Consider the following 25,952-nt stretch of genomic DNA (forward strand, 5'->3'; position numbering starts at 1 on the left):
GGTAACATGGACTCCATAGAAGTTGGCATGTTAGTGAGACGAAGAAAACAAAAAGCACTTGCTTGCCAAAATGTTGGCCAAGCTTTCGTCCATTTCTATAAATAACATTGTAATATCCCAAGTTTTTCAAAAAGGGATTTTTTTAATATTGGTTGGTATTAGCTAGAATTAGGATATGAGTTGTTTGAATTGACTAAAAGTGTGGCTCAAATAAGAACCATGGGGATTATTAGAAACCCCAAATAACCATTAGGGATCATTCGGAAACCCAAGAGTTGAGCCACATGTTGAGTGTGAGCTTGTGTGCTTGTCTTAGGTTGGAAATAGTTCCATAAAGCCCACGCCAATAGTCAAAACTCCAATTCAAACTTTTGAAAGTTAAAAAGAACTCTAAAGGGGTAAGTTAAGGAAGTGATTAAAATGCTAAAAGAATTTGAAGAATAAATATATTCAAAACAAATATTTGAAATGGGCAGGAGGGGTAAATTCAGGAAATTCAATTCACAAAGGAAGCCCAACTTGTAAGTGGAAATAAATCAAATGATATGGTCAGAAAATAGATTACCAAAGGGCCCTGAATAAATGTCTAAACATATGTAAATATTCTTAAACTATTGTAAAACAAGTTTGTTTTGCAATTGGATGGTTATTAAAATTAGAAATGAAATTAGAGAGAAAACAGAAAACGGAAAGGAAATTAAAAAGAAAAGGGAAAAAATAAATCCTAACTGAACCTAGACTAAGGCCCAGCCCACCTGAAGCAGCATCCCAACGCAGCGCAACTCGCCTCGCAGCCCCTCTCTGCTTCTCTCGCTGCCAGGTAGCGCTCACGCGTGAGCTTCCCCACCTACCTCCCGCGCACTAAAAAAACCCTCGCCACATGACTGTGGCCACAACGCCACGATCTCCATCCCCCGCGCTCGATCAGCTGAGTCAAGTTGCTAGGGGTTTACTCCACTAAGGGTTTACTCGGCCGGATCCTTCTTTATTTATAGGGGGTCAGTTAGAGATGCCCTTAGGAGGGAGGAGGCTACAAGTCGCAGTCTGATCTTCTTGACCGTCCGTTTACCACTACATTTTCCTTAATTTGAAATAGGCAATCTTCTTGGCCGTTTGTTTACCGATCCTTTTTAAAATTTGAAAGGCATGATATGGCAAAAATAATATTAGGTAGGTTTGGATTGTATAATCAACTATGTTGCTTTTGGAGCATGTACATAGGTATAGTGTCGTCGATGGAGCACAAACCTGCAATTTTAGGCTGAGAAACCCCACAGATGATACTCTACAAGGAAAACATACCTTTTTTAATAACAGGTGAACCATTCGACCAAAATTCGGCATTTCAAATAAATTTTGAACTTCAAAACTCGAAAGTCTGCAATCTGCACCCAGGCACGCCATTCCAGAGCTTTGACGCCCCTTTCTGCTCTGTTCCTGGACACAGTAGGAACTTACACTGCGTACTTACCAACAAAATCATTGTTCACATCCAAAAAAATAAATACATTTCGAACCATTATTCAGCTCAGATTCAGTTAGTTTCGCCGGCCGGGGATTCATACCCGATTTATTTTACCCCACGCGTATTACAAAACCCATAGGATTTTCGGCAAATTATTATTCACCTAACAAAACTTCGCTCACCTTGATCTTACTAATGACTCTACAGCGGCTGTGGCCTGCTCTGCACTATGTAGATGTCCTCCCCCACCATGCAGCCCTCCACGTCCTGGGCGCTCCCGAACCTCTGCTCCAGGTATTGCCCCACCGCGGCGAGCCGCTGCCCGAACTTCTGCCTGAAGGTCCGGTCAACGGACAGTGGCTTCGTGCTGTAGTCGACGGTGAGCTTCACCACCTCACCATCTGCGGGGCCTGAGCCGAGCACCCGCATCTCCTCGCTGAAGTTGGCGAAGGCCAGGGTGGCGACGTCAGTGTCGAATTTGTCGCAGGAGAGACGCCACGGGGTGCCGCGGGTGCCCGCGGCGAGGGTCTCGCCCAGCCCCGGGGCGACCTCGGCCTCGACGACCCTGGTGTCGTGATCTGAGGGGCTGACGGTGTGGAGCACGAAAGAGAGCTCCGGCTCCAGCATCTCCTGCACCAGGACGGCCATCTTGGCGTCCCCCTGAGGCACGCCAGCCACCCGGCGGCTGAGGATGGCCCTCCGAGTGTACAGCGAGGCCCAGACCCGCGCTACTGCAGACCCGAAGTTGGTTGGGTCTGAGAGGCTGACATTGGGGATGGACTCGTAGAGCCCTGCAGCTGACATCCCGGCCAGGTCTTCCACGTTGGCGCTGGACCTGACGATCAGCCGTCCGTCCTCGGGGAAGATTATTTTCAGGGATTTGATGGCTTCTTCAGTTGGTGAAAGTAGCGAGACTATTGCTTGTAGCTCGGATGATAGGGTGTCGAGTTCACCATTTTCGATTTCAGCTGTCTCAATCTTGTCTAGAAGGCTTGTAAACGGTTCCAGTGATCCACTTTTCTTGAGGGCATCCTCCATTGATCCAAATGGAAGCACAGCCCCAGCAGGAACTTTGAATGCTGCTGGAATCCCTTGATCGTTGTAAACTAGCCAATGACAAAATAGAAAGAAAAAAATAAGATCACAAATTATTTGCACAAAATAATTAGGAGAAAATGTTTCTATTACATGAGTTATGATATGTTAGGCGACAGTCTTAACCATATCGTTACCATTAGCAGAACGTCCATCGTAAAAAAAAATGCTCACTGGTTACCATGGATTGATGGATAGCACTACATACTGACTACGTATACATAAAATGAGTTATATATTTGATAGGTACAGGATTAGATGATGTACTATCGGTGTATTGAGATTCTACCAAAATTATACCGAAGAACTATGGCCCTTGCAGCAAAAGACCAGGGTGTACTTTGTTTTAATATGAAAATGTGGAATTAGATTTATATAGTAGTTTATGTTAAGCACTTTCCGCTTCCCTGTTGTTAATCAGAAGTGTACTATACCCAGCTATTCAAAAGTGAATGTTTACTTAACAGTTGACACTAAGAAAGTTGAAGAGCATCTCACTCTATTCAAAATGCTCTGCTTTTGAGCAGAAATGTATTATACCCAGCTACTCAAGCAACTTGACTGAATGTCTGAATCTTTACTTGACACTGAGAAAATTTAAAGAGCATCTCACTATTCGAAATGCCTGGTTTTTAAAAATAATACTGTCGACTTCCTATAAACCTCTTAGCAGTTATGATCTTGCAACACTTGTTAGTTTCCATTCACAAGAATGTTGGAAAACAAATATAGACATAACTTTAACGAATTTTACTGAAAAAATTTACCTTTATTTGACAGTGAGGCCAGCACAGAAAGAGTTCCACAAGCTTTAGCTTTAGCACCAGATGATTCAATCGATGCTTCTGCAAGCTCCAGAACACTGGAACTACCATTTTCGCCTGAAGTATAGCTTTTGGGCTGAAATGTTGTCCCATGGAGAACAGAGAAAATGAATAAGTAGGGGTAACAGACAAAATATACAGGATCCTAGGAACATCTAGTGCAACATGTGATGAACAGGAGACAGGTATGTCTGTTATATGTGTATTAACGATGAAGAATAATAACATACCTCAGACACGTTCGACAACTCGTCCGTAGCCAGTGGTGAAGAGAACGAATTTGATGGTTTCTGTATAATGGATGGCTCTGAAGACATGTCACTGCCATCTGAAACTGACAACTCAACATCACTGGATGATGCTCCCAGCCTGTAATAAATCAAAGCGAATTTTATCTAGTTCCCACAGACAAAAAAAAAACCTGGACCTCTATACTGATGCCACCTTCAATCAAATTCTTGACGGAAAACAGAAAAAACCATGCATACGAAAATAGAGCATAACCTGACATGTTTTCCCTCAAGCAACCTCATATCTGCAATTTTGTCATCATCTTCACAAGTTACAAATACAACTTGCTCCTGTAAACATGCCAGCAGTTGCAATATTTCAGGAACTGTTGCCAGTATAAGTATAAGAAAACAGGTTTGGCAAGACTAACTTGACGAGCTCTAACACCAAGATGTGATAGGTGAGGTAACTCTTGTAGAAGAATAACACCCACTATATTATCGCCAGCAGCTTTGACCTGTCAAATAAAGAACAAACCCTGGCTATATAAGTGATTTGGGGAGACAGGATCGGTAAATCAAGAATTTTGATGTTCCAAAATTACCTCTTCATCTCCATCAGCCTTATTTACAAGTAGAACCACAGGTCCTTTGATGGATGAAGGCAATGATCCAGGAATGATTCTTTCTACCTAAATAAACAAACCATTGCAATAGAAGCCTGAGTTTTGACTGTAATACAGCCAGAAAGGATAGCAAGGGTTCCAAAATTTGTTAAGGAGTAATAATACTCGGTGCTTTTAACAAGTAGAAACTGATTCGATCAGATTTAAAACCAAAGTTTAATTTGGCTGGTTACTACTAATTTAATTTCATATCCCTTTGGTTATCTCTAGGCCAGACTAGATATCAATTTGACATGACGGCATGAGGCCATACAGAATTCAAGTATCTGACTTGATGTCATGTCAAAAAATCATGTAGCCTGTGCTCACAGAAATATGTCTCGCATGGCCCAGGCCCAAACCTAATTAAATTAGGCATAAAGTCTACGAGAATTTACACAAAATATTCTTTTATGAAACCAAACAAATGTATTATGTATGCCAATGAAAAATATTTTTTTCTTTGCAAAATGCGACTATGGTTGAAGGGACTGACTGGGATTTAATTTTCTCACACACACTCAACCTTCTGAAAAATATGACATGTTCACCCAACTGACACTGGTTATATTTCTGTTCTAGGCGTGATGTTGAACAACTTGTGGGCATTCTACACAGCACGGGACAAAGTGGCTTATGCATTCAACTCATCTGAACCTGATTGGAAGTGCACTAGCCTAGAGCAGGTGGCTCCCTGCTGGAGGGCTTTAAATTGCAGCAGGCTACAGTATTCAGATACAAGCTGGCCCATAGCACAAATGATATCTTCCAATGGCATGGATCATAGTATGTAAGTAGCAATAGGATTAACTACCTGCTGCATTGCAAAATAAGTGTCCAGGTTTTTTCCCCCTCAAAACAGTAGTATTTTCCTAAGTAACAACATCATGCCAACATGGCAGCAAAACATACGGAAGCTTATCGCAAGAATCTTTCTGCTTTCCTGCAAAGTTCCAGAAGATACCTGTATCAGGGCTCCATGGGCTACTCCAGGAACAAGAACATCCCAGCCGGACGATCCAATTACTACTCGAACAGCTATCAAAAGTACAGTGCAAAGTTTGGAGACCTGAAAAATAACACTAGAAAGTACATAAGAAGTTAGGATTGCCAGGATTATATGCAACAATAAACTACTGTGATTTGGAAGAGAAAAAAAGGATTACCCAGCACGAATTTCAGCCTCGGTGTAAGTTCTCACACTGTTCTCTGGTATTCCAAGGGCATTCCCAAGGACCTACAGAAGCAGACAGTCACAAAATGTTTAAGGTTTGTGATAACAGAGTCCACTTTTCTATTGGTGAAGCACCAAAATTTACAAGCTCAGTTAGTTGGAGTGTGTCATGGATGCAACTTCCTTAAGCGGCATTCTTTTTGGAAAAGACTGGCAAGGAAGTAGCGGTCACGCTAACAAATAGTAATGTCAACGGCAAAAACAGAACAAAAGAGAAAACAGGAGGCAAAAATTAGGGACAACGATGGACAACCAAGATGGCCAATATTTTGGGTAGCAATTGTTTTCCCTACATAATGTATATAAAGGTTAGGGTGTTTGGTTTGGCCAACCCTTTCCTTGTGCATTTGTTTAGTTTAAGGAATGGCTCCAGCCCATCTCCCACAAGCATAAAGTTAGTAGTAAAATGGGGAATGAGATCATCACGCCAAAATCAAGAGATAGTAATCCCATGATGGGGTGGTTCCAGAAACCAAATACTCCAGGAGTTCAAAATTTCTCTAACCCGAATTACCCATTAGTCCATGACTAACATTCTAATCAGGTGGTCTGACAAACCAGTATAGGACAAACCATGCAGTTCTGATCCATCAAGCGGTAGGCAGAGGACACATTCACTGGGCAAAACTCTCACCTTGACATTTTCAGGGAATACAGAAAGAAGTGCTTCAGAATACTCTTCCGTTAATCTCCTTGCTCTATCAAGTGTAGCTTTAAGTCTTAGTGCCCAAATATACTTGCCATCTTCACTGCCTATAAACATGACATGCTTTCAGGACACTCCTAACTATAACAGGAACATACAAAGGGTGAAACATTCACGATAGATGTTAAAGAAGAAAAGGGCACCTTCACTTTCACATAGACCTTCCTTCTTCCAAGAAAGAAGCTCGTTCCCTATGGCAATGCATTCCTCTGGCTTCCAACCTGAAAAGCCAACTTGATTGACGCCAATAATAAGGGCATCAAGGGTATCGTCCCATACACTTGTATTTCCAGCCACACATTGTGCAAGTGAAGCTGATCCACCTGAAGCTTCAAGACCATTGATATATCTGTTATGGCACAAGAGCAAAGCAAATAAACTCAATGTATCTCCAGAAGAAGAATCTAAGTTTACATCGGTAGATCCTTTATTCTGACAACTCAAAATGTTAACATAGCCAGGCAAATAAACTCAAACAACTTACAAAATAAATTAGCAGCAGTTGGTACCGTTCCAGCATACAAGACATAAGTGACAGTGTTATTTATCTATTAACATAAGTGAGCTAAACAAAGTACAAGAGAATATGTTGATTACCTACCAGCGTACCTTATACTAAAATGAATCAGAAGCGTTGGGTTATTTCATTTCTATACAGCGAGTGTTATAGCTTTAGTGGAAGGGGGTCAACAGCAGGGAAGAATGAGGATCTCAGGCTTTGATCACATCGGATAACAACATGGTGTACGCAAGGTGTCGCTGCCCCAGCAACGGCAGAACTTGTTCCTGGCTGTAACAGCGGACTCTGTTAACTTTGGTTCACCAAAAGGGAATTTGATTATTTCTTACCAAGCAATCAGCTGATGACAACATCTTTAAGTTGGTGCTGCTAATGACCATATCTAGCTAAGAGATATAATAGCTAACCAGATTAACCATATTCTGAACTAACTTACATAAGCCAACTCGATTTCCAGCGTGCCCTTGAAGTATTGTGCATGTCTAGCTAAGCTGGACAGGTGCCTGACAGGCTACCATGTACTGCCATCGGCTCTGGTTCAATAAGCAGGTGATGATATGTTACACCCAGAAACAAGCCCACAACATCTCCTATTCTCCTCCCTCCTGGAAATACAGCGCAACCTCGAGATGGAATGCACGATGGCAATGGCAGAATCGCTAGCATTCTGTACTACAGGACCAGCAATTCCAGAACCTTGCATTCTCCCTCCAGGAATGCCAGTAAGACATCCTCCCTCATGGGGTAGGTGTTAGCTCAGGGTGTACCTTCCATTTGCGTGGGTAGGGTATGAGAGGTGGGAATGAAGCGAATGGTTTCCTAGGAAGAAGAGTAGGTGGGCTTGGTCCTTAAATTTGGTGTGCCCCTGGCCCAGGACTACATTGGTGCATGGGGTGGGAGGGGCCTGAGGACGTGGCTAGGTGTAGCAATTGAAGACAACGCTTGAAAGGGTGGCGTGTGGGCGATGGTTGTCAGGATGGTCAGAACAGTTGCGAGTTATGATACACGATACAACTTGTAGCTTGATGATACAAATAGCCCTTTATTCTACAGTGCTGTCAAAATTGTTCTGTGACTTGTAGCTCAATGATACAAATAGCCCTTTATTCTACAGTTCTGCAAATTACTCTATAACTGAAGAAGACCAAATCAATAACGTTGCATTGAAAAAACATCATATGATTTGTAAGACAGTGCAAATTTTGGTTTAAGCTAATGAATTCATTACCTGCTTAACAAAACAAAAGAATAATCCTCAAGACCAATCTCACAAAGGCGCCACTGCAGAACTTCAATAAGTAAATATAATTGAAAATGTATGCAGCAAATTTGAACAAACTTTCTGAGTTGTGTTTCGATCAAATAACCTTTTGTCGCATTGCTATACCGGCATCAGTCGCATCATTTCTAAGGCCACTTTCAAGGCCCTTCATTAGAACTGATCTCAATGAAGACAATGACTGCAAGGTCTTCATCACAACTTGAATGTTCGCAGCATCCACTTGGTCCAAACTCTGAAAATACTCGATAAAAGAACTTCCATGAGACAATATACGAATGATGCATGATAACTGAAGCAATGGGTCCATTCTACCATTCTACAACTGAAATGGTAGAAAGTGGACTATCATGACACACAATAAGCTAGTAAGGACAGTCTATTACTGAGTACGTAGATGTAAGCATCATATCTTATGAAGGTATTCAGATTCACAAGACTGCAGTGCATCGTGAACGCCGTTGAAACAAGCTGGAGTTAGATGCTTCCTATACAATTGCAAACATATAGAATGACGTCATGCAGAACTTGGTAACATAATTCACATTTCTAAACATTGTTTGCTTGTTTATATTAGATGATCAGAGGGAATAAATGTTTGAATTTAAAAAGAAAGCACAGAAATATGCCTGAATTATTGAAAACTGTGAAGTGCCAGTATTAGCTTGTATAACACGCTGAAATATGAAACAACGAAAAATCACTGTTTTTAGTAAAATTTACCTGTTTGGTTTTGACAAATGATGACAATGCTTCTAAGCCAGAATCATTCAAAGACTCCTTGATGGATTCCAGTTGTTCAAACAAGCTGCAGAATTGCCAAATACCATGTTACATATCATGCATTAAAATTAATTTTATTTTATCATTCCTATACAAAACCATTTGATGACCATCAGATAAGTGTTCATTGCTACAGAAAACATTTGATGCTCAGTGAAGGGGCTGCTTTTATAATTGTTCATCGAATTGTCTCTTTTAGCTTCAAGGTTGCGCGAAAACTAGCACTCTAGCAGTACATACTACACATCTAATATACATTAGTCAAGTACTAACATTTAGTATTGTAGATTCTTACTTGCACATCAAAGCAGGTAGGGTCAATATATATTTTAAATTATAATGATATCTTTTACTAGCTCCAATTTATGCCACTGTGCTTCATCTTGAATTATTGTTTATAACTTTTTTAGTATCATGGTAAATATATGAAATACTTACTACCAGAATAACTGCAGTAAATCTTCTATTCTCTTGTTTCTGGGCAGCTCCTTTTTACGTTTTATGGAACAGTTCCATAAGGTTCCTAAGGACATACAAGTCTTCTACCATATTATAAAAAAGAAGTTTTCTGCCATTAATTTTTTGTTTATTGATTTGGGTGCAATCTTCTGTCCTTAATTCTTTATCACTATCAAAATTGTATTTCTGTATCAATACTTCTAAACGCAATAGGTCAGGAATTAGAAATTCCGAGCTGATGTCAATATCTTTCAGTAGGATCAAAAAGTTCAGGAAGAGTCAAAGTTTCATTAGTTTAGTTTAGCAAATAGATATTCTGGAAGTAGAAAATATGGGAAATAAAGAGTTAGACAACCTGCCGGCATTAAAGAAGTCTTTTAGTTCGCTATAAAATATTTGGAATTGTTCGACAAAAGCGCCATTGTATTCTCCAGGATTCTTTGTAATCCTAGTAAGCATGGCTTCTGTAGCAACAAGATCCTCAGGGCCAGCACTTCGGTGAAGCTTGTTTTGTATGGTATGCTTGATTTCTTGCTGTTGACAGTAGAAGATGGAGTGAGTTGCAAATAATCCGATGGTAAGTTACTCTATACTCTCGGAAGAGATCATCACCTTGAGCTCATGTGGGATGTCATTGCGATGAGCAATATCACGAATTCGTGTTAGAGGGACAGTGGCAGTAAACTCCGACTTAAACGAAGGTAAACAAGGATGAATCTTGCGAATCACAAGCACATCCTGCACGAATGTACATGAAAATATGAAAGTGATAAATAATTGATAACTAGTAAGTACTACAAAGTTAAGTCACTTATTTTGGGACGGAGGGAGTATTAGGTTGCACATTTAAATTTAATTAACCTTAAGCATTACATTGTTAGCAAAAGAATTATATAACAGTAACAAAGTCAGACTAGTTCATCTTAACTAAGGGCACAGTGATCAAAATTATAGATAGTTAAATACTTAGAATAGATGATGATGGTTATCTAACAGTTGTGATGGGAAGAGCAAACCTCAGGTGATATGCCTTTTGTGTAGTACATCTTTTCAAGTTCACGGAAAATTTGCCTCGATATCTCAGCATGTTTGTTGGGTCGGTAATGACCGCCATCTTCGGAACAAGATATCTGACCTGTATAAATCCACTGCAATAGAGTGAACCAATTAAAAATATATTAATATACTTTTTATCAGTCTCTGTTTTCAGATTAACAATTTACAAAACAAAATTAGTTTTCCAGGAAAATGCTGACAAATAGCATATTAAACTGCATTTCAAGAAAGATTTAAATAAATAGCAGATTGTATGTTTTCGGATGAATGTTTTTACAAGGGAAAAATAATTTTCCAAGAATTATAATGACAAATAGCATAGTAAAGTGCAGTTGGAGAAACCTTTAAATAAATAGCAGAGCATATAAGAGCCTCCAATCTACTTTGATCATCAACAGGTTCTGACACAAGCCGACGAACAAGATCTAACTGCAAGAAAAAAACACTTATTAAAAGAAGCTATTAGCATTACATTGAATGTAATCTTTCTAAAAAGACATCAAGTAACAGGGTGCGGACTTCACCATCCACTGATTGTTATCTTTTGTTAGTTTCATAAAAGAAAGGTTAAATATTTAAAGACAACAGTGACCAACGTGGGAGCCTTAGGCCTTGTACAATGCAAGGTGCTTAGGGAGGTGCTTAGAGACATAAACCAGTTTTTCTTTAACATATTCACAAGAGATGCTTTCAGTTGTGACAACCACTACCAAAAGGGAAACAGATAGCTAGCAACTATACAACATTGCTGCATCCGCTCAGGTGGGGTCCTGAAAGTACCATACACTTCCATCTGTCGATATTTAAATTTCAGTGTTGAGCTTTCACTTTTAGAATAACAGAATATGGAATACTAGACCTTTTTGACAGGGTCAAAAACAAATCAAGCCAACTTACCTTCTGCCACCAGTTCTTAGATGATTTATCACCCTCGACCAATTTCAGTGCCATTCCACCTAGCCCAGCTGTATCCCACATCCTGTCACTCGACTTATTCCCATGCTCATTTGACCTCATGAAAACAGCTTCGCTACCTTGCCATTGCCCACCAAATGAGCTCGAGTCAGTCTCTGGTGCTAAATTGGCAGCTGAAACATCTCCAACCGTTTGCGGAGCAGCATGTTTGGGTGCTCTATCAACCTTTGGTGTTCCCGAAGGACCTAAAGGCTCTTCTGTCTTATCCCAGTTGCACACTATATCAAGTGTACCACCTTTTGGCAGCTGAATGGCACGGTTGTCACCACCCTCCCACGTCTTGTCATTTCCCCCTTTGGAAACTATCACAAACTTGAACTCCACAGCTGCTTCGCCAGGGAGCTCCAGCTGGCAGACCCAGCCATCCTCTGACCAATCCAGTTTGACGTGTTGCTTCCATGCCCCAAGCTCCTTTGCCGAACCTATGATACCAACATGCTCACCATACTTAACCTGGTGCTGTAAACAAACCTGGAGCAGTACCGAACCCGACTTTGAAGGATCGGCTCTGTTTTTCTCCTTTGTTCTGCAGTAAACAGAAACACATATAAGCTGCATCGCCAAATTATCGAGAAAATGGAAATGGGTAATAAACTGCAAAGCTGCATTTGTGCAGAGAACTATTTAAGGTGAATTGTTTCAGTTTGTCAATTTTACTCAATTCGCATATGCCAGATAGACATGTAAGCATTGTGAAGGGAGAAAAAAAAAACAGTACAGTGACTGACAGGATGGCCCAGCGCATCAGATTCAGCTTATTCAGTATCTAAAATGCTAGAATGGGAAATATCTTGCATGCCACTTTCAGAAACACTGAATTTCTCAGCCTGAGTTTGTGTGGAACTGCATTTAATTTACACCTGGATGGGTGGTTGGTTTGATTGACAGGGTCATGAATGGCAATGCCGGCTTAGGATCGAAGTGCACTAGATCGGTTTTCCGTGGTTGTGCTACATCTCTGTACTCTTTGTGGCGCCATTGGCCGCCGTGGTACATGTGTGCTCAGTACGGCTGCTGGCTCTGAGTCATGAGATGATGGCCGAGCAACCTATTGAAATCGTCATCATCTTCCATAAGAAGAAGAGAGATTCCGTCCCCACCCCATCCACCCGAGACGAGGGCCTTACGAAATTACACTGACGGATTACGAGAGGGGAACAAAAAAAAGAGAGGCAAGGAGGCATTACATACATCTCCGAGGGGGCGGACCCCGCGCGGCACGAGAACCTGCCGCTCCGCCGCCGTCTTGCCGGGAGGAGGGCGCCACTCCGCGGCACCAGCAGCGCGGGCGCGGCGGAGGGCGGCGGGAGGGCGGCGAGGCGCGGCCTGGCGGCGGCGGTGGCGAGCGAGGGGTCGAGCGAGGCCACGGGTGTCGTCATCCTCCTCCAGCGCAATCCGTCGAGCAGGTGGCGGGGGCGGCGATCGCGTCGTCGTTTTCTAGGGAGGGGAGCGGAGAGGGGGGCGGTGGCGAGGCGTCGGGATGGGCGCCGCGCGGGGAGGGCGGAGTGGAGTGGAAGCGAGAGCCCAAATAAACAGAGGCGGAGGCGCCCCGGAACGAGTGGACGTGCTTCCCGTGCCCGGTTTCACGGATCTCTCGCGCCCGCCCGCCCCCCGGTCCCCTTCCCTCCCCTCTCGGGGTCGGGGCACAGCTGCACATCGTCGCTCTCTCTCAAAAGAACAAGAGCAGCATTAGCCACGTGTCCATCAAACCATGTATCCTGGCTGACAAGAAAGACTTATCTTAAATCCGTTGTCAATGGATCATCCAAAGAAAAAAGATGCTATTATTATTATTATTTATTACTAGCAAAAAAGAGTTTGTGCGTTGCAACGGGATGATAAAATAACACCTTCAAATCAAGCTGCTGCAAATATAATTCATATAATAATTATACTAATATGCCATTTATTTGTTAAAACATTTAGATTATTCAACCAACAAATCGGAGATACTATCCCTTTCCCCTCCCCTCTCGGGGCACAGGGTTCAAGCAATCTGCACGTTGCTTCTCTACAAAAAGAAGAGAGCAGCATAGCGACGTGTCCATCAAAATCAAATGATGTTATCCTGGGTGACAAAACAGTCTTATATATATCTTAAGAATAAGAACTGCACTGTTTCACTGAAAAGGAAAAAAGGAAAGTAGCATTAGCGACGTGTCCATCAAAGCATTGCGTAATTTAGAAATTGTGCTTGAAAAAAATTACGTAGTTTAGAGATGGACCACTGAACAACCACTGATGCCGCCGGGACGAGCCGTCGACACGTCATTGTTGCCGCTCCCAAACCAGAGGCGGCCTAACCTTGTCGATAACATCCGGAAAGTCAAGGCGTCGGGAAAAAAAATAAATCACCCTTGCAGGGACTAACAAAACCTAAACTACTAGTCGGACCAAGGCGTCGGGAAAGAAAAAATAAATCACACAATTGTGTTTCGACGATATATTGTATCGTGGGAGAAGCCTTACATGCTCAAAATCTCGACTCGAGCCGCCGGTAAGGAGTGTATGTCTCGGGTCAATAGTTTGGGGGCGGTGATCACGTTGTTGACGCTGGTGCAGCTTAAACTTGCTCTGAGACCAGATCGACCACAATGGTTCTGGACCACCAAAGGCAAGGCCATCATAGGGGCATGGTGGTTGTTAAATAAACATAGGGCCTTGGTGTTTGCTATAAAAACATAAGAGTCCTGCTGTTTGCTATAAAAACATAGGGTGTTGGTGAGAACAACCGATACTCTACTTTGTCAACATCTTTATAGAACACATGCAATCATCCGTAATATCATTTGTCTCTGTTGCCATGGGCATTGTGTAAATACACACCCTTGGTACTGGAAAATACACGCAGCAAGGATCGGAAAATGCCAACGGAGGCCGAGCTCCAGTGAGCTCGTTTTTCAATTTTTATTTTTTTGGAGCGCGAAAAATTTTAAATTTATTTTTTGAACACACATGCACATGTATACTATGTATATGCAAAATTTCACAGTATTATACGTTTACATGTGGTGTACAGGAAAAAGACAAATACACATTTTTAATGGGCCTTTTATTTTTGTTATTGGGCCAGAAATTTGTTATTTTTGTACAGCTTACAAATCACAACATTTTTCGACGAAATTTAACACGTTCTTGCAGAATACATATAAGTTTTCATGGTATTTTTTCAGATTTTTTTTGGAACTTTTAAATACGCTTTTTGATTTTTTTCAAAATACCGAGCTCACTGGAGCTCGGCCTCCAAAAATCCGCACTCCTGCAAGGATACCCTTTAACTAGTGAAATCCCTAAAAAAAAGCAGCTGAGGCCTGAACCCACAGAGAAAAACAACGCGGCCCAGTAGAAAAGGATCAAATAAATGTTGCCAGGCGTGGCCCATATAAAGACGAAAAGAATGCGATCGGTGCCCTTGGTGCGCACGCGCACGTCTAAAACCCTACAAAAAAGGCTAACCTATAATCCCTAACCAGATCGGCACACGAGCACGCTGCGGCGCCGCCGCACATGGCCTTCCGGCCAGTGCCCACGCGCCACCAGGCGCCGTCCTCTGGCGCCCTACGCTCCTCCTCCTCCTCCGCCGCCGAAGCCCTCCACGGCAACACCGTACCCCCTCTCCGCTGCCGACGACTTCCTCCGCCGCGCGCCGTCGACACTCTGCTGTGTTGCACGCCTCCAACAACTTCGCGCCCTGTACACTGCCCAACGAGCAGGGTAAGTCTTTTCCTTCTTTGTGGGTGATGTGATCGGTAAGTCCATCAAGCAAGCTAGTTTATGCATGTTCATGTGTAGTAGTTCCTTACTTGTCATCAAAATTGATAAAAAAGATGTATCTAGACGTATTTTCGGACAGAGGAAGTAGATCTTATAACAGTCCAGCACAACAATGGAAGCCAGTCCCAGTATATATTCCCGTCCACAGATTTTGTTAATCGCACAAACTTTTTTCTGCTTAGCGTTGATTCTTGCAGCGTGTATTTTCCAGTACCATAGTGTATCAAGTTGTGGCCTCCGTTGGCATCACTTCTCTTGTGGCCTCTTCGTCCACTGATTCTCCCCTCCCATCACTTCTCTTCATCGGTTTTTTTCATCCAGTTGTTTTTCCCATCACGCCATATTTAACTGCACCATCCTAGTATGCCGCTCAATCACATTATAATTAGTTATAAAAATATTTTAAAAACAATAGCTAAACAACACTATCTACTATGTCTTTATGATGATTCCCTCATGAAGGTCTATCTATTGATGCGATCTATAATGCTTCGTTCCATGGCTAGGATATTGTTTAGAGCTTCATTCTCTTCATACTTCAAAATATGTACCAAAAGTTGTCTCCTCAGTTCGAAACCATCCTACATAAGCATTATACAACGTTGTTATAAAAAATCATGTACAACTTGTATACAAATGAGCATGGGTACTGGAAAACTTAGCACTCCATCGTGTCATGAGTGCGTGAAATTAAAAAAATAAAATGCATGTATGAAATGTTACACATTTTGACAAGATTCATACCAATATGAGTTTGTCGGAAGCACATGAACTTTGCATCCCCATCTAGAGACCTTCAATGCAGAGTTTGCAACTTGGAGCGCAAGGATTACATTGTTGACCATAGTTTTGAATACATTCTTCCCCAAAGTAGGTATTGGAAGCCGGTCCATAATTGATGCATTTTTTATTTTGATATAAGACGAACATTAGGAATAGCCCAATAATATTCGAAGGCAATAAAATTTACAGCGGTGCATACATTTAGAAATACATTAACCATTAAGACCAAATAAACTATTCTTAGTAACGAAGAATTAAAATCTTACCATATCACATTCTGAGATATGATATTCATTTCTATCAAGCTAACTATCAAACAACTATGTTAACCTAGCAAACTTCCATATTGTCATGACAACTTCGGCACCGTGCATAGTGTGACATGGGCTAACTAATAATAAAGATAACATTAGTTATATGACGCAAAATATAATATGTAATTATAGTAACTTACACAAAAGTTTAGATCCATGTAGTGAACTGGAATGTTTCTAACAAGATGGATGTCGTGGCACCCTAGTATCCGCATAACCATATTAAAGTAATTAACATCCATGTATTCATTATCTTTTAATATGTTACTTATTTGTTTAAATTTTAGACAAATAAGAACATATTAAGAAATGATGAATACATGAGTGTTGATTGCTTTAACATAGCTATTTGGATAGTAGTGTGCCACGACATCCAGCTTTTAGAGACATTCCAGTTCACTACATGAATCTAAACATTTTATAAAAGTTAATATAATCACATATTGCATTTGCCTCATACTACTAATGTTTTCTTATTACTATCTTAGTTGATGTACCACTATGCATGAGACCCAGGTCGTGGTGACAATATGGACGTTGTGAGGTTGACACAATTGTTTGATAGCTGGCCTGGTAACAATGAGTACCATATTTCAGAATGTGATATGATAAGATTTTAATTTTTTGTTGCTAAGAGTGTTTACTTGGCTTAATGATTGATTTTAAATGTATGCATTTTTGCAAATTTTATTGTCTTAGGCTATTCTTGGGCTATTCCTATTGTTCGTCTTGGATCAAAATTTTAAAAAATTGTCTATTTTGGACCCGCTTTTAATACCTACTTTGGGGAAGGATATACTTAAAACTATGGTTAACAATGTAGAAACCCTACATTGAAGGACGAAGTCTTTATATATATGGGGATGCAAAGTTCATGTTGTTCCAACAAACTCATATGGGTATAAATCTTGTCAGTGCATTACAATCCTATTTGTTTCAATTCAAAACACAATGTAACATTTTATACATGCAGTGCTTTGTTGGGTATTTGATTTTTAGTTTCACACTCATGGCACGATGGAGCAATACATATTTCAATATCCAGGGTGAGTATTTACACCATGCTCAATTGTATACATGTTGCATTTGAATTTTTTTATGTAATGCATATATGGGATGGTTTTGAACCGAGGAGTCGATTTTTGTTACATATTTTGAAGTATTAAGGACATGAAGCTCTAAACAATATAGTAGCGATGGAATGAAGCATTATATACCGCATTAATGTATGGACCTTCAACAGAGAATCATCATCATCAAACAATAAATATAAGATAATGTTGCTTAGTTGTTGTTTCTCTAAATTTTTGTAACTAATTACAATACATTTATGAGATCATGATTTTTATGTGAAGACATGTGCGTGGATTGTTTGTTACACGCGCACGCTCACATCGCTGGGCAGTTGACACATTTAAATGGCTTTGAAAACTAAACTCGTCAGAAAGAAATAAGGTTCAAACTAATCTATAATAAAACACCTAGGGCTTCATAACGAACGCCCGCCTATTAGCATTTCCGACAATTAAACTCTAAAACAACCATGTCAGACTGGGCTGGACTGGAGGGAGGAGCAAGCAGACTGACATTGCCCCCGGCAAGGGTGAGGGGTAGGAGAATCAATGAAAAATATAGCATGCTATGACAAAATAGTGTGGCCCTTAAAATATGCTATTAGCGTACTATTAGCGAGACATTGCATACTGATTTATTTAGCGAGACATTGTTCAAAACACTATAGCCTTATAGCCTTATTGCAAGCTACTTTTTTTTCACCGGAGAATGCTTCGTCTTCGGCCAAGCGCCCCCCAGCGAATGGGCCGCCTTGCCCGACCAAGCCCCCCTCCTCTCACCGGGGCGCGGCAGCCACAAAGTGGAACCCTCAGCCCCGCGGTGACAACGTTGTAAGCCACCCAGCCATGATTTATTCCTTGTATCCATGAGCGCGAACTTATTTACTAAATGCGAGCAGAAATTTGAACTCAGTAAAGTCTGAACCGAATTACTAAATCCCTGATCTATTTTCTGCATCCATGAGCTCGACATTAATCAACCATCCTCCAAATAATTGGCATCTTGCGCTGCTGGATTCGATTGCCAGCCGTCAGCCAAGGGAAATTACTTGTTGTGCTTTGTTCCTACTTCCACTGCTGGCTGCAAGCTGCTGCAGGGAACTGGCACCATTCCACTGCCAAGCAGGCAAGCAGTTGGAGTTAGCCAATACTTTGAATCAACAGTGAATCAACAGATGTGCAGTAGATTGGCCCCCTCGATCTTTACCGCGCCGGTTCCGTCGCCATGTTGCAATGCCTGAATGGGGATGTCCACAACGGAATTCAGAGCTACTGGTTGGTGCGCTTATTTATTTTCTGTCTGTTAGTATATACATTGAAATCATCATAACATGGATAATATTACATGTTATGATGATTTTTCTTAGAGCTGGGGACAGGATGGCGTGCGACGTACGCTGGTCGGTCTCGTTCGCACCCGACCTCACGACGGCACGCACTCTGGTCTTCACCGACGGCGAGATCCGGCTGCGACACGACGCACTCCGGATCGTGCTGATCGATGAGAGGGGGGTGACGGTCGATGCACGCTTTCTCCGGGTCAGGGAGTGCATCAATGTGGGACAGACCGTTTCCTTCCACTAGTAGAAAAAGGGTTTAATGTGAGACACATTAGTGTGGGTTTGAAGTTGGTCCGGCACTAAAGGCACCATATGCATTAGTACAGATTCGTGTTAGAGCCTTTAGTACCGGTTCGTGCCATGAACCGGTACTAAAGAGGTAGTGGCAGGATGGCGTCAGGCCGGGTCCCTACGAGCCTCTTTAGTAGCGGTTTGTGACACAAACCGGTACTAAAGGTCTAACCTATAGTACCGGTTCGTGCCACGAACCCACACTAAAGGGGACAAGCCTTTAGTGTGGGTTCGTCACTAAAGGGGCCAATTTTCAAACTCTCCCCCCCCCCCCGCGTGTGTATCGCCATTTCAGTTTTGAAAAAAATCAAAAGAAAATGATAAAAACTTCAAAAAATAAAATCCTTTGAGAGGTAGTTATATTACTACATCTACTAGTTAGGAAAATTTGAAAACTTAAATTTGGACATGTTTTGCAAAAAGTGTAGGGAAAATGTAAAACGGCTATAACTTTTGCATACGATGTCGGAAAAAAACGTATAATATATCAAAAAATTCAGCATGAAAATCCGCATCCGATGGAGACTGCCTACGGCTTGTTTGCAACTTTTTAGAATCCTCAAATTCCAAAAGGAAAAAAAGATATGGTCAAATTTCAGTTTATTTTAAAAAAATTTGGTTAATCTGGTCAAACTACTTATTCAAGAAGTATTAATGTTACTACATAATTATTCAAGAATATTAGTGTTACTAAATAATTATTTCAATTTTTTGAATTTTGGTCAAATCTGAGCAAACTATGGTCAAACCGTGGTCAAACTATGGTCAAACTTATTCAAGAAATATTAGTGTTACTAAATAATTACTATTTTTTTTAGAATAATAGTTTCAAACTCAAACGGTGAAACGTGTGACAAGCTTAACTGCTGAGGGTTAATAGGATTCACAGCTTACATTTGTCAAGAAAACAACAAGTGTAGACTTGGAATGTAGGGGGAATAGAACTCCGAAGTTAAGCGTGATCAGGCTGGGGGAGTGAGAGGATGGGTGACCGGCCGGGAAGTTAGGCGATTTGGAATGAGTGATCCACACTTGAGCAGTTAAGAGAGGTGATTAGAGACTAAATCATCAAATAATTCAGAAAAATTAAAAATCAAAAAAATCAAAATCTTTTTCCAAAATTTTCAAAAAAAAACCTTTAGTACCGGGTGGCACTTTAGCACGATCTCACGCCACGTGGTGGCACTTTAGCGCCGGTTCATGCCGAACCGGTACTAAAGGGGGGGGGGCTTTAGTGCCCTAAAGGCCCTTACGAACCGGTTTTAAAGCTCCGTTTTCTACTAGTGTTCCTGTGCCACATCGCCAGGGTGCGGGACCGGATCCCGGTGGGGCAGGCGGCGCCGCCGCATCAGATACGTGATGGTGCGTGTGGTACACCGCGACATACCGCGAGCATGAGATGGCAGGGCGCGGGCGTCCTTGGGCCACATCCAGGCACGCCCCGCGGATTCCGCCATGGATGTGCGACACGTGGACGGAGATCACAGACGCCATGGCGGGGAGACGGGTCGCTCGGCAGGTACAAAAGCTCACCCCGCACCCATCTGTGACCTAGATGCTTCCTTTTCCCACTTCTGGGCGGCGCCACCATGAAACCCTAGATCCAGTTCTCCCCCCTCGTTTCTATGGTGGGAAGGGAAAGTTGGAGGAGATCGCAGATCCTTTGCGGAGGTGGTGGCCTCCAAGCCGAGCGATCTGGTGGAGATGGAGGACCGCGGTGGCCGCTTCTTCCGCGGGAATCGGCGCGAGGGCTTCGGCACGGGGCGATTCGGGCGTGGCGCCGGTCGTTTTGATCGGGGCCGCAGCCGCGGCCGCTTCTCGTGGTCTCGGGAGGCGAACGGGGACGACCTCACGACGAACAACCAGGCGGCGTCAGGATCAGACGACACCATGCGATGGGATGACACAGCGGATCGGGCCAAGCGAGCTAGATCTGGAGGGGTTGTGGGTGGAGAAGTAGCCAAACCCTAACCCTCCGGAGCTCGTCATCGACAACAACAGGAAGAAGCAGATCCCGAACGTCGCCCAACGGGGCGAATCTTTGAATCAGGTGCCCCCAACCAAACCCTATGATCCATGCCTGATCTGTAAGGCCACTAGCCATACTCCTGCTAGTTGTCCGCAAGCATTTTGTGAGAGATGCAGTAAGATGGGGCACCTGGCGTCGATTTGCACTACCTTTTTTCCGTGGGAATGTGTTGCTCCTACGTGCGCATTTCAGGCCAAGGGCCAGGGGTTCTTCTATATTCCTGATTCTTGTACTGCTAAGCAGCTTAAGGAGAGATCTATGAGTGTAGTGATTACTGTTATTGACGGAGAGGCGAGTGTCAAGGAGCTGGAAGATGCATTTTCCGATTACATCGGGACAAAATGGCACTGCACAGCACGTCCTATAGGCCCTAACTCTTATGTCATGCGTTTTCCTAATCAACGGGATGTGAAGAAAGCTTGCTATAATGATAAGATGACTCTTAGATCTTGTGGTGTTGTGGTTAAGATCGTTCCCTGATCAGCTAACGTTGGTGCAGAAGGTATTATGGAAGTTGCATGGGTTAGAGTGTCCAACGTTCGAGGAATGAGAGGAATCTGGCTTATGTCTCATCACTGGTAGTTCCCCTTGAGATTGACATGACCACTTTGCACAAGCCCGAATATGTGCGAGTCCAGCTGGGATGTCGCAATGTGGACGAACTCCCTGGTGTTGCAGAGGCTGTTCTGGGAACACATTTCTTTGATTTCTTTTATGATATTGAGAAATTTTTGGTCAGAGATCCTGAGAGAGAGTGCAATACGACCCAGGTTGAGTACGCGAAAGGAAACTCATCCCATGGGAAGCAGCATGCACGTGCTGACCCACGAAGTGCTGGGAAAGAAACGGGTTCTGGTGTTAATGAGGGTGGCACTTTTGGGAAGGATGTAGCTAATGACAGTGCTGAGGAAGTCCTGGAAGATTCAGAGGAGTCTGAGGACAATACACTGTTAATTGATTCTATTGCTCAGGAAGCATGTGAAAAAGCAGATTTGGGTGGATCTCAGGCACTGCTTGTTATTGATTACAATAAGCAGAATGCTGATGAGATTGAGGTAGAAAACACGATATATGAGCTCATTTTTGATGATATTTATGATATTTGTACTTCTCACTTGGGGGAAAATGGTTGTGCCCAGGTGGAAGAAGTGATGGATGATAAGAACAGCAAGGCTGATATGCATGTGGAGTACATGGTACAATTCCCTGTCTCTTCTGATGATGTGGAGGAAGTGCTTCCTACTCCTCCACTAAGATCTGAGGATACTCTGAGATTCAGTACAAGGAATGTGCAGAACATGGAGGACAAGATACAAGATAGAGCTGTGGCCATTCCAAAAAAGAGGAACCTTGAAGGTAATCCTAATCACAACTCATTCGATGTCTTTGCTGATAATGAGCTTATGCTTAGAGCTGCTAAGATGGGGGTTGTTATTCCTGATAGCAATTTCTCTAGTATTGATATTCTGAGAGAGCTAGAGAGGGCCAGAAATAATAATTCTACTAGTAATCCTGAGTTGAAAGCTCCTGGGGAGGAGAAAATGATGTATATTACCAATGGAAAAGGGGACAAGACCCCTCTTAGCTTTGATTGGGATGATGGTGAGGAAGATTTGGAGGAAGAATTCGTTTTAGTAAGGTCTAGGAAGAAGAGGAGCCCAAAGATTAAAGTGGCCATCTCTAGACCTTCAACTAGAAGCCAGAATGTTGAGTTAGCTTAGAAGAAAAATAATGCTGGCAGCCCTGTCAATCATACCAGGGCCACCAGGGGGGAGAAAAAAGAAACCTGGGTAAATATGTTTGGTCTTTTTTGGAATTGTAGGTGGGCAGGAAAAATGGAATGAGTTCCTGCATTTCCCATATTATTAAAGATCATTCTCTGGATTTTGTTTGTTTGCAAGAAACCCATAAGAAAAATTTCCTAGATAGCTACTTTAGGAAGATTGACCCTTACAATGCTTTTGAATGGGACTGAGTCCCATCTGTTGGTAGGTCTGGTGGGATTCTATGTGGGGTCAGGAAGGAGAAGTTTGTGGTTATTGCTTGGAGAAAAGGCAAGTTCATTCTCCAGGTTTTTGTTTTTGATGTCAAAGTGAAGAAAGTGTGGACCCTGTGTACTGTTTATGGGGCAGCCCATGACTGTGACAAACAGGAGTTTCTCACTGAGTTGGCTGATTTTTGCACTCATGTGCAAACACCTCTGCTGATTGGAGGGGACTTTAATATTCTTAGACATGAAGGAGAAAAAAACAAAAACTGGCATCGTTCTATTTACACAGACATGTTCAACTCTGTGATAAATGCTATGTGCCTGAGTGAAATATTCATGAGTGGAGGATTGTACACTTGGACTAATGGACAATCCCATCCAACTTCGGGAAAGCTAGATAGAGTGCTCATGAGTAGTGATTGGGAAGATTTATTCCCCCAAGTAAATATTAAGAAGATTTTTTAGGGATATCTCTGACCATAATGCTCTTTTGGTGTCTTCTGACAATCATGTTGTTAGAGTGCCGCAACAGAGAGAGTTCAGGTTTGAGATTAGTTGGCTCAAATCTGAGAATTTTCTCCCTTTAGTGGAGAAAATCTGGAATCAATATGTTAGAGCCACTGACCCTATTGATGTTTTAAACATCGAGTTAAAACGGTTTAAAAAATTCTTTAAAGGATGGGGCTCAAACAAATTTGGCCATGAAAAAATTAAGAAACAAAGAATTAAGGAGGAATTAGCTGAGATTGAGGAGGAGGAAAGAGGGGTGTTAAACGCAGATATCTTTTGTAAGAAAATAGAACTTTTGGTGGAGCTGAATGAGATTTTGGTGAATGAAGAGCTTTTATTGTTGCAACAGTCAAAAGAACGATGGTTGCTTAAAGGTGAAAGCAATAATGCCTATTACCAGAAGATTCCTAATGGGAATAAAAGAAAAAAAATACTATCCACTCCCTCTGTGTAGGAGAAATTGTCATAGAGGGGACTGATAATCTTTTGAGACATGCCACTGATTTCTATAAAAATCTTTTTGGACCTGCTCCTGGTAACTTGTTGCAAATAGATCCTAACATGTGGACAGTGGATGAGAAGTTGGATGAGGTGGATAATGAGATGCTATGAAGGCCTTTCTCAGAGAAGGAGGTTAAGCATGCTCTGTTTAGGATGAATAGTAACAGAGCCCATGGCCCTGACAATATACCAGCAGAGTTTTATCAGCACTGTTGGACACGAGGGGACTTTGGATGTGCATAGACTGAACTATGGGATAATCACGCTTCTCCCCAAGGTTAACGGGGCTAATAAAATTCAACAGTTTAGACCCATTTGTTTGCTCAGGTGCCCTTATAAGCTGATAACGAAAGTGCTTGACAATAGAGCGGCCCCATATGCTGACAACCTGTTTAGTAAGCACCAAAATGCTTTTATCAAGCATAGAAATATTATGGATGGTGTGTTAACTTTGCATGAGATTTTACATCATACTCATGTGAAGAAAAAAGTGGGGATTGTCATTAAACTTGACTTTGAAAAAGCATACGACAAGGTTAATTGGGAGTTTCTGTTGAAATGCCTTGAAATTAGGGGGTTTGGTAAAACTTGGTGCAGTTGGATGAAAAGCATCCTGCAAAATGGAATTGTGAGTGTGAAATTGAATAACACTTCGGGGGCTTACTTCCAGAGTTATAAAGGGGTTCGCCAAGGAGACCCAGTGTCGCCTTTCTTGTTTAACATTGCTGTTGAATGCCTGTGTAAGATGGTGCTACAGGCGCAAAATAACGGCCTGATAGATGGGCTAGCCTCTGATTTGGTGGAGAAGGGGGTGGCTATTCTGCAGTATGCAGATGACACGGTGTTGTGTATAGAACATAACCCTGAAAAAGCGATTAATTTGAAACTGCTACTATACATGTTCGAACTCATATCTGGTTTGAAAATCAATTACCAGAGTGAAATCCTTTGTGTGGGAGGGGATGATAGCATCCTGGAAAGATATGCTGACATTTTTGGGTGTCAGATCGGTCATTTTCCGATGAAATATCTTGGGGTCCCGATCAATTATTCAGCTTTGAGGGGTGTTGATTGGGACTTCTTAGAAACAAAATATATAAAGAGGTGTGAGTCAGGTCTGGGGAGCAATGCTTCCTCTGGGGGGAGACTGACACTGTTAAATGCTAACATATCTAGCATTGCTTAGTTACAAAAAAAAAAGAAAACGGTATTATCTTGTTAGATGGTCCAGGATCTGTAGATCTAAAGACAAATGAGGTCTGGGAGTGAAAGATCTCCATAGGCAAAATATATGTCTCCTGGTAAAGTGGTGGTGGAAGCTTGAGATGAAAAAGGGCCTGTGGCAGGATATCATCAGAGCTAAGTATCTTAGCAGGGAAACTGTGGCGTCCGTCAAGGGGAAGATGAATGATTCTCCTTGTTGGAAGGCTATTATGAAGGTGAAAGATTTGTACATAGCTGGTAGAAGGGTGACCGTTCAATCTGGCAACATAGCACGGCTGTGGGCAGACCCTGTTGGTGATCAGGCTCCCTTTGCCATGCAATTCCCTCGCCTGTTTGCTATTTGCAATTTCCCTGATTGTGTTGTGAAAGACTGCCTGGGTGCTGACCCTCTTTCCTTCTTTCGAAGGAGGCTAAATCAGGAGCTCGGCGAGCAATGGCAAAAAATGATCTCGAGTGTCAGGAGTGCTTGTGCCTCCACTGAGAATGATGTTATCAGATGGGGTCTGGGTCCTAAACCATACTATACAACCAAGTCCATGTATACATATCTAGAAAGAAACATCTCAGGTTGCTACTATAGGTGGATCTGGAGTGCGCGTATTCCTTTGAAAATTCAGATTTTCATGTGGGAATTGTCGCAGGATGCGGTGCTGACTAGGACGTGATGAAACATCGTGGGTGGGAAGGGGAGCCAAAGTGCTCGTTTTGTGGGGAAAGGGAGACTTCCCAACATCTTTTTTTCACATGCCCTGTTGCGAGAGTTACATGGAGATTGGTGGGGTGCATGTTGGGCACCGACCAGTGTCCTAACAATATATGGCAGGCTTATGTG

At 42.3% G+C, this 25,952-nt stretch overlaps 2 protein-coding genes across 2 annotated transcripts in view; one reads left to right on the forward strand and one right to left on the reverse strand.

The window, feature by feature from the left end:
• Positions 1-1,440: 1,440 nt before the first annotated feature.
• Positions 1,441-12,796, reverse strand: LOC119328070 (phosphoglucan, water dikinase, chloroplastic-like). Its single transcript, XM_037601111.1, has 19 exons — positions 12,483-12,796; positions 11,214-11,817; positions 10,659-10,745; positions 10,277-10,408; positions 9,873-9,998; positions 9,616-9,794; positions 8,742-8,826; positions 8,107-8,253; positions 7,968-8,020; positions 6,363-6,568; positions 6,148-6,266; positions 5,446-5,516; positions 5,244-5,361; positions 4,220-4,306; positions 4,046-4,132; positions 3,889-3,965; positions 3,615-3,753; positions 3,328-3,460; positions 1,441-2,571 (listed from the first exon to the last, which is right to left on the reverse strand). The coding sequence occupies exons 1-19, from the start codon at positions 12,668-12,670 to the stop codon at positions 1,667-1,669; spliced, it is 3,543 nt and encodes a 1,180-aa protein (XP_037457008.1). The 5' UTR covers positions 12,671-12,796; the 3' UTR covers positions 1,441-1,666.
• A 2,002-nt stretch (positions 12,797-14,798) lies between these two features.
• LOC119332892 overlaps positions 14,799-25,952 on the forward strand; it is a 12,070-nt gene continuing 916 nt past the window's right edge. The window contains exons 1-2 of the mRNA XM_037605992.1: positions 14,799-15,005; positions 22,035-22,251. Coding sequence (XP_037461889.1) covers positions 14,799-15,005; positions 22,035-22,251 — 424 coding nt within the window. The remainder of the gene's footprint in view (positions 15,006-22,034; positions 22,252-25,952) is intronic.

The sequence above is a fragment of the Triticum dicoccoides genome, chromosome 7A (genome assembly GCF_002162155.2).
Source record: "Triticum dicoccoides isolate Atlit2015 ecotype Zavitan chromosome 7A, WEW_v2.0, whole genome shotgun sequence".
Taxonomy (NCBI): domain Eukaryota; kingdom Viridiplantae; phylum Streptophyta; class Magnoliopsida; order Poales; family Poaceae; genus Triticum; species Triticum dicoccoides.

What these genes read in the sequence shown, in the direction of transcription:
- LOC119328070 (XM_037601111.1), bottom strand. Translation starts at nt 12,670, where the DNA reads ATGACGACACCCGTGGCCTCGCTCGACCCCTCGCTCGCCACCGCCGCC. An exon ending in AGGTCTATGTGAAAGTGAAG is followed by an intron (nt 6,267 to 6,362) that starts GTGCCCTTTTCT and finishes TCATGTTTATAG; the next exon opens with GCAGTGAAGATGGCAAGTAT. An exon ending in TATTCCCTGAAAATGTCAAG is followed by an intron (nt 5,517 to 6,147) that starts GTGAGAGTTTTG and finishes CTGCTTCTGTAG; the next exon opens with GTCCTTGGGAATGCCCTTGG.